Raw genomic sequence first — 13,066 nt, 5'->3', positions numbered from 1 at the left:
CTGCATTATTCCATTTTTGTTAAATATTAAAATACCTTTTGTAAGTTTCATTAACATTTCCTAGTTCTAAAACTGAGTCTTTGCTCATAGTTTGAATTACAGGTTTTGGGCTACAGGGTCACACTATTAAGTAGCAGCTAAAGACATAGTAAATGCTCTTGTGCTAATTGCCCATGCTTAGAGGAGTGGTAGGCAAAGCTAGATTCTATAACACCTTTTTCCCCCTGCCAATGAGGAGTTGGTCAGGGCTGCCCAGAGGATTCAGGGGGCCTGGGGTAAACCAATTTCAGGGGCCCCTTCCATTAAAAAAAAGTTGCAATACTATAGAATACTATATTCTTGTGGGGGCCCCTGCAGGGCCTGGGGCAAATTGCCCCACTTGTGCCCCCCCTGGGCAGCCCTGGAGTTGGTTGATGGTCTTAAGTGCAAAATCTGTAAATGCAACAGCTGGTGATGGAGGTCTTCGGGCCTGGAACAGCGTTGATGCACAGCATCTTACAAGGAACAAGCATGTCTCACTCTTTCATAAGGTTCTATAAGGAAGCCTAGCTTGACAGACCAATCTGCAGCCAGAAGCTGACTGAAGTAGCAGCAGCACTGGTCCCATTTATTTTTTTGGTGGGGTGGGAGAGGGGGAAGTGTCAGTAAAAACTAAGGTTTTACTTCATACACATTGGTAGGATTTAGACTCTATTCTCTAACTTCCCTCTATGCAAGCTAAGACAATTGGCCTTAATTGGTGTGGTATCCTACTCTTTTAAAACCTCAAATCAGCAAGTGTCCTGATTTCCTACTATAAGCAGCCACTTGAACTCGGCCTAAGCATATCACCTTTTGGAGAATTGTTTACCACATAAAGATATCATTGGCTGTCCATTATAGCAGAATGTTCCTAAGAAGCTACTCTCCCTAAAGTGGAAATACATAAGTGATCATACTTCTTGCCTTTCCATTATTAACCCACATGATTTCTTTTGTGATGTGAGGCAATAACTAGGCAGTGAATAATCTCTCATCAGCCGTGATGAAAGTAAAATGTATTTTACATGGGAGAATTATTTTAAAAATTGGACATTGATAGGAGCAGGCCTATCTAAAATACAGCAGATTCATACTTAAACTAGCTGCACAGTTTCTCATGAAACTTACAACAATCTGAATAGCATCTACCATTCTTAATTTGCAGTTTGATGCAATAATCCATAATTAATCACATTTAAATTACACATTTCAGAGGATCTTAAAGCACTATGTATCACAAGACTCTTTACAGGTAGACAAAAAGGTTGCAACTTGCTAAAGGAACGCCACCCATATTATCTTGACTTCTTGTATATAAATCTTCTACATGATATGGCTCAAACCTTGAGGAAAGTGAGATTTAGACTTATCAATTCAGATCATTTTAAATTAAAGCTTTTGATTTAAGCAGCAGGGAATGCTTTTAACCTGCATCATCAGTTACTATGAACAAACACTTTTGCTAGTTTTACTTAGTTATCCAATACACTTTCCTCTTAATTTTTTTGATGGATTTCATTCTTAGATGAATGCTGTGAAAGATCAGTACCTTTTGATATACCTGTTTAAGGACTCAAGTCAGTGAAACAATTTGAGCCTGTACAGGATGGTTATTACAATAAAACAAACACCCATTCTAGCACCATGTGCCTTTTAAGTATGATTTTTTAAAAAAAAAAATCATATACATCTAATTGCAATAGATGTGATCACAAGGTAAACTCCTTCCCAAAGTAAATGCAAGCTTCATAGAAGTAAATTCTCATCTCTAATTGATGTTTCATTGTTTAATTTATTAAACACATTGTGTAAAATCTACATTGCTTTTTCAGCTTTCATGTTTACAGATAGGAGCTTTTTACCATGATGCAACAAGGGTCTCCCATAGCCTACCTTCCTATGGGAGTTACAAACATTAAATGCTGAGAATCTCTGGCTCATTTAGCTCTCTTTTCATTGCCTTCCCTTTATTTCCCTTCAGTCCCAGCATAAATGGGCTTGTGTTCCAAAAACCAAGTTTAAAACCATTCCTAGGGTCTGCTGATATTAACTCTTGGAATCTGTCCTGGAAACAGGGAGAACTCAGAGAGGGCTACAATTGTTTGACAAAAGTTCTTACATAAAAGGGTTTTTTGTTTTTTTTTTCCCCCCTTCTTTCTTTCTTTTGGACACTGACTGGCAGAAATAACTCAAGTGCCACCACCTAAAAAGTTCTGGATACACGTAGTGCTATTTGTGAGACTTCAGGTACCTGTGGGATTTATATCGCATTATGTAGAGTTTGTGCAGCCTATTGTACAAATCCAAAATGATACAGATTCACCCCACTTTTCAGCTGCTGGCACTGTACAAAGGGAAAAATATGCATTAGCTACTTTCTTTAAAGCAACAGTACTACTCCATACAAACTATCTGCAAACTACAGTTAATGCACATGTAAGTTGTCATGCATCAGAAGCCAAATTTTTAAATAGTCTGTGAAAAGGTATTTTGTTTATGCTAGTCACTGGATCCCTGAACTTTTAGTCCTCCTACCCATACGTAGAGATCAGATTGCACTGTTATTCTAGACAGCATTTATCACACATACATATACTGTATATCTGTATTATTCTAACATACAACTCTCCTCCATACTTAAATGTTACCTTTTATTATACATCAACTAATTTATATTGTTCTTTACAAAGAAAATGTTAGCATTTTATAACCATTCTTTATGGTATTCAAATCATGATTCCAGATTTCTACGAGGATGGAATGTCCAGCTGTTGTACATCCTGTGAAATGAACTAGTCACCAACAAAAAAAAAGGGGGGGGGGGCTCACACACATTAAAGATGTACACACAATAAAAGTAATTTACATTGACAAATAAGGAATGTCATTTATTAAGGCTGTGCTTCAGAAAGGACATTTAGGGTCAAGTAGCCTTCATCAAGGCACAGAATGGGAATAGGTTAGCACAGCTGTCTCTAGAAGAGAAGTTATGTACAATCACTGATGAGGTGTGCATGCACGCAAACACAATTTAAAACTGCACAGCTGGTCTTTGTAACAAAATTGAACATAGTTAAAAGGAAATAGTGAAGTTTTTCAAGTCCACAGTTTTACTTCATTATTAAAAAAAATGGCAAAGATTTCCAAAACATAAAATTCACAATTTGAATAAATGAAAAGTTTTAAACAAAGTGCTTCACAGCTCTGAACCCTGCATGGTTGTGCTGTGCTGTCTGGTCTAGAAGCATTCTGGAGACATCATTGAAGTGTTTCACACAAAACTGAAAATGTCATTCAGGTGAAGGAGAAACTGGACATTTCCACAGACACTTCAAAAGTTTTTACGCTTTCAAGTAGTTGAGTTCTTACAGCCACCGTCTTATAACAACTGTATGTTACAGCAGTGAGGGTTCCGGGGGATCCATTAGCAGCAGAGGCCCATTTCAAAGGGCACGTGGTCTCTTCGGATTGATCTGTTTACTGGCCTGTTCCTCCTCTTGTAGAGCTGCCCGGAAAGATTTCACTTTATCTTTAAAAAGAAAAAAAAGAAAGAAAAAGAAAGAAAGAAATGCCACCTTGCTTGTGTTCAGTGGGTGTTTTGTAGGCAAGTCTTGAGGCTGCAAGTATTTCACCAGCAAAGAGCACAAGGTTGTTGCATTCCTCCATACATGTGAGCAGAGGCTACAGACAACAAGGAGCCAGGGAAGATAATGGACATGTTTGAGTACATAAACTCAAGTGTAATACTCCCTATATAAACAAGTTTCTTAGCAACCTGTGCCCTCTTAGGCCTTACTCCTGTTTCTAGGAAACTTCACAGTAGCGCATTCAATGCAGAGTATGCTTTCCAGGCACTCCCTGTCGTCCTCCTTATCAGCTAGACGCACAAAATCTCCAACTGAGCAATGCAGGATTAAGCCTCTAACATGTTTCTACATATTAATGCAATTTCCCGTGCTATCTTTAAAATCTCTAGAATTGGATTGGAGATGATTCTTTATACTGACATAACTGATTTAAAACATCTAAATGAAAACAATGCCTTCCAGAATCCACTATTTTCCTATAACACAGAAACGGACTTTTGTGACTGCAGTTACACAACAAATGGAGAATTCCTCCACATTTATTTCACTGCAAAACACCAGAGAATTAAAGAATACTGAGAAAGGGGCTGGAAGAGAAGGGTGTCTAAAGGTAATTCTGTCACTGTCTTCCTTTTCGCACCCTACAACACAGTAATCCATAGACAGTTACACAGCTCCATCTACCAAGAAACAAGGAGATAAGACTGTCGAGTTGGGGCCAGCATAGGGAAACTAGTTCCAAAATCTCTGAGCAATAAACAAAGAGTTGGAGTACTCATCACCATGACCAATACCCTCCAAGAGGAGGAATGGGAGAAGTAACAACAATTACTGGCAATAATTTCCTTTTCCATCTCTTTTTTCCCCACCCTACAAAGAATTCATAGGCAGCAAGTGTACCAGGAAGTATGAATAGAGGCAAGTGTTTATTCTAAATTGCTATGCTTGCAGCACCTTATTCCAAAGGCAGCCTGTAATGATTTTGAAAGAGTGGAGCTGCCCAATTTGCTGCTTCACCAAAGCCACTGCCAATGTCTATCAACTTCTCTTCCTCAGAGGAAGCAATCCTCTAGCTAATGGGCTCACAGGTGGCACAAGGAAAGTATAACATTCTTTTGTTAGATCTGTTTGAGTTACACTTAACCCAACATACAGTGTTAGAGCAGGAGCATTATATATATAACTCGTGGGACACATCCAATAAATGCATTCATGTGGCCTGCAGGACATATTCAGATTGTGCAAAATCTAAAACTTTTTTCGTTTTTTTGTTTGTTTTTTTAAAAGGAACTTCCTAACATTATGGTTTCAAAGAAACCCAATATATCCAGATATATCCAAAACCAATGACTCAGAGGTGTAAATTCACCCCCATTACTCTCACTGGAGTGACCAATTATGCCGCGAGGAATGGCTCTAGATTAGATAGTTTGAAGAGAATCTGGGGCACTGAGAAGAATCTGCATTCTGATGTGATTGAAAGAGAGGTTGAAAACAAGCTGCAGAGATGAAGGCTTCTGAGCTGAGAACACATTGGTAAGCAAGAGCTGTTCATAGCTGGATACAGATCTAAACTCTGGTGGGCAGACCTAGAAGAGTGACAATGTGAGAGAAGCCGTCTCCCCAGCCTCTGATACACAGCTGGAAAATAAAGCAGCAGTTGGGAGTTAACTGGCAGACTATTTATTTCTCTCTGCCTTATTTTCCCTTTTCCTGCAATTCCATTTAAACTGTTTCCTTCCTTTGTTGGTTTGAATGGGCTAGGACAGAGAGATAGACAAAGAGGAAAAAGCTGGAGGACTGAGCATAGGTTCCATACTTCCAGGAGGGCAAAGTGAAGAATTTTTCCCCTATACTGGTACTGACAGATTATTTGCTTCCTTGATCCGGTGTAATGGAGCTATAGTGCTCTCTGTATTGATCATGGGTTGTAGGACAGAGGAAGAAAAAATTAATAACAATGTTCAGTTATAGCTCATTATTGTTAGTTAGTCCTTTTGATGTATAAAAACCCATAGCAAGTAACGCACACATAAATAGGGGTCTACTTAAATCAAGGAGAAATCACACATTTTTCACAGATTGGTCATGGCATACATAGCAAGTTTCACAGAGGTGTAACATCTGTGAAATTTGCTATGTATGCCGTGACCAACTAACGAAAAATGTATGATTCCTCCACAGCATTTCTCAAATGGGGGGACCTGACCCAAAAAGGAGTGTGACATTACACTCCATATTCTTTATGAACATATGTTTATGATATGGATATGACATAGATATACTTTATGCAAGATGGCTCATGTAAGATATGATTGGAAAGGTTATGATTTACTGAATGTGATTATCCACTTTGTCTGCATGTATCATTTCTGTATCTAAAGTTAGGAATATGGACTATGTAACAATTACAACTGGGTATGTATTTGGAAGACACCCACCACACAACAGGCCATCAAATTTGATGGGCCATCAGGAAGAAACAACAAGACTGTGAAGAGACTAATCTCTCTCCTTCCTGCGAGGCGTCCCGGGACTAGCTGACACTACTAGGTCAGGTGGTCCTGCCACCTGGTACTAAACACTACCTTGGACTTCTAGTAGTTTTCCACTCACAGTAAGAGGGGGTCAAGTTTGGGAAAGGCTTCTTGCCTTATGTAAATTCTATTTAAGGCTGGGAGGGAAGGCATTCCAGACGCTCCTCCATGGCCTACCCAAGAAGAAGGAATGCTGAAAGAACCTGAAGGGACAAAAGAAACTAACCTGAAGGGAAAGGCAGGGGTGAGTCCAGATTGAGACAGGGGTCCAGTCTGTAAGAATAAATAACTAGAACTCTGAGCTACAGAAACTCTGCATTCTGTCTAATTCAACATTTAGAGTGAGAAATTACTTCTTGTAAAGTTTCTTGTGTGAATAAAGCTTAGTTTGCGTGTTTTGTTTTATTTGCTCAGTAATCTGCTTTGTTCTGTTTGCTACTCCTTTAACCAATTTAAATCTGCCTTTTATAGTTAATAAATTTTGTTTTCTTTATATTAAATCCAGTTTCTGTAATTTCTAACCAGCGAGAGTGGCGGGAATGTAGTTGTGCATAATTTCCTCCTCACTGAGGGAGGGGGCTAATGTATCAGCTTACATTGTATGGATTTCTCTACAGGGCAAGACAATATATCTTTCGGTCTGCACTCCAAGGGAGGTGGACACCTGACTGCTGGGGCAAGTCCCTTAAGCTGAGTCTTCCAGAGCTCTATGTCTGTGTCTTTCTGCAGCTGTGTGTGGCCCTGCCTGTGTGTGTATTCTAGAGGAGGCTTAAGAGCCTGGCTCAGCAAGACAGGTTAAAGGGGGCCCATGCTGGCAGTACAAGCGGCCTCAGTGGTATCTCAGCACATCAGGTGGCATCTTGAAGGGAGGCAACCCATCACAGGGAGTCGCAAGCTTATTAGGGGGTCACGGTATTACCACCCTTACTTCTCCACTGCTGCTGACGGTGGCACTGCCTTCAAAGCCAGCAGCTATCACTCTCCGCTCTGCCTTCTGAGCTGGGCAACTGGAGGCCACGTTTCACGAGGGAGACCAGATTCCACTGTCTGTGATGTGCTTTTCACAGCTGTGAATTTGGTAGACCCCTACTCATAAATGGACAAAAAACACAGCCTTACCTCGGAGTTCAGTCAGAATGTCAATTTTTTGTTCTAGGATTGCTTCAAGTTGTGTAGCATAAGAATCCACATCATAATCTACTTCTTCAGTCATCTCTAGAAGAGCTTTTTCATCTTCCAACCATCGAATAGATTCCTGAAAAGACAAAAGATGCACAACAGCTGAATGCATTAGCCAAGGGGCAGTCTGAAGACAGACAGCTGAATTCACAAAGTCTTTCTGCTTTCACAAAGCTACTTATACCCTTTTACTAGACAATCAATTTCATGAATTGTAACACGAATTCACTTCAGTATCTGAATTTTTGTTTTCTATGTAGAAAAACTGTAGGTTTTTAATATGTTTTATACATGGTTCCTTCATTCCAATGGCTGTGTCAGGAATGGCCAAAGATAGTGGCCCCAAGTCTCTGCTACAGTCTGGAACATAGCCGCAAGCAGAGGGGGAAGTCACTGCTTGATGCCACCTTTGTAGCCCTGATATAAGGGCACCATGCACTGAGCTAGACTGGTGATGCAAGTATGTGTTGGCTGCCCACAACTCCAAGGGACCATTCGGACACCCCATGGCACACCCCCAAGCAAGCTTTATGGGAGGGGTCTGTGCCGTAGGAGCCACTACAACAGCTCCACTCCACAAGAGGATTCCCCTACACCAGGGGTTCTCAAACTTCATTGTACCACGACTCCTTCTGACAATGAAAATTACCACACGACTCCAAGAGTCAAAAAACTCTGGGATAGCTCAGTGGTTTGAGCACTAGCCTGCTAAACCCAGGGTTGTGAGTTCAATCCTTGAGGGGACCACTTAGGGATCTGAGGCAAAAATCAGTACTTGGTCCTGCTAGCGAAGGCAGGGGGCTGGACTCAATGACCTTTTGGGGTCCCTTCCAGTTCTATGAGATAGGTATAAGAGGGGGGACTGAAACCTGAGTCCTAACGCCTCAGGAAGGGAGGCCAAAGCCGAAGTCCAAGAGCTTCGGCTCCAGACAGGGGGCCTGTAACCTGAGTTACCAGGGGAGCTAGCGAACAGGAGCGGCTGAAAGGGGAGTGTTTAGAGGGGAAGTGTGGGGGGAGGGGGGCTAGATAAACTTAACATTCTTTAAAACTTAAAGCCAAAACCACCCCCCAATAAAAACAAAACATCAACCAAGGAACGAGCTTCAGAAATAAAAAGATAATGCAGGCAAAAGTCCAGCAACAGAGTGGGGGCTATCCAGTTTATTTCACCCAATGCAGCATGTATGATTACCTGCCCTATGGGCAGGTGGTATACGTGTGCATTCGGTGCAAGGAGCTTCTGGCCCTCAGAGACCGTGTACAGGCTTTGGAGACCAGAGTGGCTGAACTAGAGGAGCCAAGGGAGACAGAGAGGTACACAGATGAGACTTTCCGGGACACAGCAGAGTGGCCCAATCCCCAGTCTGACAGCCTCTGTGCTGCTGAGAAGGATGAAAGCCTCAGTGAAGGAGAACATCCAACTGGAGAAGAGGGAAACGATCCCATAATTTCGACTCACCACGACATCTTCTGGAAGGAATCCACTGTTGGAAGACAGGATACTGGGCTAGATGGACCTTTGGTCTGACCCAGTATGGCCGTTTTTATATTCTTAGGAGTCCTGCCACCCAGGGCTAACGCCCTTAGGCTTCAGCATTGGCCCTGTGTGGTGGGGCTCAAGCTTTGGCTCTTAGCCCGGGCCCCAGCAAGTCTAAACCAGCCCTGGCAATCCCATTAAACTGGGGTCTTGACCCACAGTTTGAGAACCACTGCCCTACATTGAGGAAGACCTCTAGGGGTTGGCTAAGCCAGCTTTAGGGCAGCTTTCAAACACTCTGGAAGTGCAAAGCTGACCTATGGCAAGGGACAATGGGGTTCACTGGCTTAAACTGGTCTATTCTGGAGACTACCCCTCTCCCAATGAGATCCTGCTGCAGCTATGATCAGCAGAAGCACTCCAGATGAAAACATTTCAGTTTAAAAGAGAAAGCTGCTGACAGAGTTCTAGAGGATGGACCCACAACATTGGAATGAATTCTTTACCTGTCCTCTAGTATAATTCTCAGTAGCCCAAAATGTTCAAGCTTCAGGGCACACCACAAAACCCATCTACCTCAGGCTTTTGGGGAGGAAGGAGCTAGACAATAGGTACAATTTTCAAAAGTGCTAAGTGACTTAGGAGACTAAGTTCCATTTTCAAAAATGACTCATTCAATTAGTCTCCTAAGTCCAAGTGGCTTTCAATGAGAGTTATGCTCCTAGCTCGCTACATCACATTTGAAAATGCGACACTTCTGAACATTTTCCTACAGTCTAATGTTTTGGGCCCAAGGTGAAGTTACTTTAAAAACACAGCGGATACAAATAAATTTGTCAAAGGCCCTTACAGCGCAGAATAGGCGCTTGATTAATTTGTTTGGGCAAATCAAAATAAATACATTTCCATATCTCTTCTAAAACCCGCTATTAAGAATCTTAACAAAATATACATACATCACCTTAAAGCTTTTTAAAAATATTTTATCTTTCTATGGCCATGAGGATTATTCTAATCAGACACAATCTAAAAAAGGAATATTTTAATAGGGAATTTCTAAATACTCATTTCCCCCAAAAGATTACTACATTGACCACTATCCAACATAAAGTTGGCAACATTCTTTAAACAAAACACAAAGCTCAATGTTTTTAGGGGGATTTTTGTAGTAAGAAAATCAGGGTTAGCTTTTTACAATGTACATTCATAAGACAAAATATACCCAATATACAACATAAAAAAATCCCAGCACCATCCATTCATAGGAAAAGTGTCTGGATCAGCAAAAACTAGGAAAGAATGTAAGTGTGGGAAGTGCAATTTCCACAACTAAGCAATGTAGCTGACACAAATCAATCCTGTCATAGTTAAAGGTTGTCCACAAAATGCAGTACCCATCTTACCTACTGAACAACTGCAGATGGGAATCCTTGGCAAACCACAACCCAGAAAAAGCAGATAGATGGTCAACATTTTGGCTCAGCAGAACCAGGACCATTTCTTTAGGAGCAGGTAAGTCAAGTTTCTAGCCTGCCTAAAGACTTTTCTTTACCTGATCTAGAGGCCTCGAGAGCTGGCACTTTATTATTACTACTCATTATTTGTATTACAGGAGTGCCTAGGAGCCCTAGTCACAATCAGGACACCATGTCCTTGGTGATATTCTTCTAAATGGAGTGGCTTGTGGTGAAAGAACCAACCTACCTAGCTCCCGCACAAAATAACTAATCATGCAACTAGAGGCAGGTCTGCGTGATGAAAATAGTCTCTGAATTAGTTGGTTGTAGACACTGATGGGGGCATCTTTGTCTATAATCAGTCTTGGTTTGTACATATAGTCTTTTGATTAGATAGCCAAATTTCAAGCTCAGATTGTGGGGTTAGTGCCAAATAAACTTCATCCCCAAAACACACAGCCACTAATACTGGAAGGCATGACTAAAACCAGAAAGGAACCAAAGCAAAAGAATGAACTCAATACTTAAAAAAAAAAAAAAAAAGTAACTGCTTTATGGTAATGAGACTTCTTTAAGACTATCAGCTTCTGAAAAGAAAACAACAGAAGTTACACTGGGTTTCACAGACAATATATCAGTATGCTTCTCCTCTGCCACCGTGACAAAGGAGTTCGTGGTTGGGGGACATGGTGTATTATATACGATTCTGACTCTATCTTGCCACAATGGCCTTGCCTGTAAGAATTGTGATTAGGAATTTGTGAAGGTATGACTGCACTAGTATACCACAACATTTTATGTCCCAAGAGTTTGATCTTCCCTCTGGCCAATATGAGCTATTTGATTAATACAAATACAATGCAGTGATCAGTATTTTACCTGGAAGACAGCCCTGTGGTCTTCTACTACTTGCTCTTCCATTTCTACCATTTGTGACACAGCTTCATGGAAAGTAAACAACTGTGGAGAAACTTCTTCCTCCTTGAAAAAATAATAAAGTTTATTATTCTGTGATGAATTTTGCTTTAAAACTAATACATTAAACAGATGTTTCATCCTATCCCAAGATAACAGAGAAATATATAGAAAGCTGTACTGCTGAAAAAGGGACTCAGGAGTGTACCATTTTCAAGTTCTTGCACCTGGCTATATATTATCAGAAATAGGGTGAAGGGAGGGGGAAAAAGTGGCAAAACAAATGAAATTTCATTTATTTTTCATCTTTTTTGTTATAAATTTCCAAGCAGTTCTTCTACTGAGTAACCAAAAAAAAGAAAAAAAGAAAACCAAGAAGGAAACATGGAGTGGGAACCACAGAAATCATTAAGCCTATTCTTTTTACATATTTACTATTGATCTGGAAGAGAAAGAAATGTTAATTAGATCCACAGATACTAAACAGGGAGATGTTGCCAACACCAGCGAGGACAGGGAAAGTAACACAGGATCTCAAGAAAGCTCAAATTAGATACCTAAGAATTTTTCTTCTCTGTGTATCCATACTCACCATTTCCACAAACGGAGTTTTACTTCAGTGGTGCAATTAAAGAGGCAGGACCAGACTCATCACTCAAGAGGCAGGGGACCTGGCTACCTATTAGTCTACTTCTACTGTGCTCTCTAACAGAGGTGCCAATGCCTAAAAAGTCATTCCAGCCAGCACAATTGGTGTGGCCAATGACAGACTCAAAGCCAAAGAGGCAGGCAGAGGCGACTTCCGGAGAGCAAAAGATGCAGTACTGATTTGCTTGGCAAGGTGCAAGAGAGCTGCCCAGGAAGCCTGCAGCTCTTTGTCTCCACCTTAGGTGAAGTAGGCCCAGCTGTGGCACACTGCGACTTTGTTATGAAAGCAGACTCCTAAAGAGGAGCCCAAAATACTATCCAGCAGGGAAAAGCAAAGGAATCAATCTGGAGCTAAATTAGGGCTTGTCTACACCTGGAAGTTTACCAAAAGACCTATTCTGGAATAAAGTATCAGAGGGGTAGCCGTGTTAGTATGGATCCGTAAAAAGCAACAAAGAGTCCTGTGGCACCTTATGGACTAACAGACGTATTGGTGCATAAGCTTGCTCACATGCGTCTGACAAAGTGGGTATTCACCCATGAAAGCTTATGCTCCAGTATGTCTGTTAATCTATAAGATGCCACAGGACTCTGTTGCTTTTTTGATTCTGGAATAAGTAACAGAGGGGTAGCCGTGTTAGTCTGTATCCACAAAAACAACAAGGAGTCCGGTGGCACCTTAAAGACTAATAGGTTTATTTGCGCATAAGCTTTCTTGGGTAAAAAACCCCAGAATAAGACCATCCACATGGCATCTTATACTGTAATAATGATTATAATTATTCTGTAATAGCTATGTTATGTCCGCAAGTTTCAAAGTATAGACAAGCTCTCAAAACCATTCTAAAGTGTTCTCTATGCTCTGCAGCTCAAAAAAGATGATGGGTCAGGAAACTGCCTGTAATTAAGGACATGAGGCAGACTGATCTGGGTTTTGTTCCCGAAGAGGGAGTCAAGCCCCATCCTAAGGCAGCCTCCAACTACAGCACTGAGGGAAACCCAACTGTAGCAGTGAATTTAGAAACATCGGCATAAAGCAAAATAAGGTTAAGCATGGAAAAATGCATGCTAGCAAGCCTTGCGGGGAAGAAAATCATTTGAAACAGCTATTTGCATGAAAGGAAAATATCTGGAGTAGTAATACTGAAAGCCCTAGAAGCAATAATGGAAAGAAAGGGCTTTACAGAATGCTGCCAGTTGCCTAATATGGAATGAAGGCATGCTAGGAAAAACTATCCTGAGAAA

At 41.0% G+C, this 13,066-nt stretch overlaps 1 protein-coding gene across 8 annotated transcripts in view; it reads right to left on the bottom strand.

The window, feature by feature from the left end:
* Nucleotides 1-1,793: 1,793 nt before the first annotated feature.
* The window catches only part of KIF2A (kinesin family member 2A), an 87,428-nt gene continuing 76,155 nt past the window's right edge, over nt 1,794-13,066 (bottom strand). For all 8 annotated transcript variants that reach the window (XM_039543574.1, XM_039543573.1, XM_039543577.1 and 5 more), the window contains 3 exons: nt 11,138-11,239; nt 7,265-7,400; nt 1,794-3,550 (listed from right to left, as the gene is read on the bottom strand). In XM_039543574.1, coding sequence (XP_039399508.1) covers nt 3,465-3,550; nt 7,265-7,400; nt 11,138-11,239 — 324 coding nt within the window. In that variant the 3' untranslated portion in view covers nt 1,794-3,464. The remainder of the gene's footprint in view (nt 3,551-7,264; nt 7,401-11,137; nt 11,240-13,066) is intronic.

Source organism: Mauremys reevesii, linkage group 6 (assembly GCF_016161935.1).
Source record: "Mauremys reevesii isolate NIE-2019 linkage group 6, ASM1616193v1, whole genome shotgun sequence".
Taxonomy (NCBI): Eukaryota; Metazoa; Chordata; order Testudines; family Geoemydidae; genus Mauremys; species Mauremys reevesii.
The sequence above is the reverse complement of the archived record's forward strand: the minus strand, read 5'-3'. Positions and strand labels throughout refer to the sequence as shown.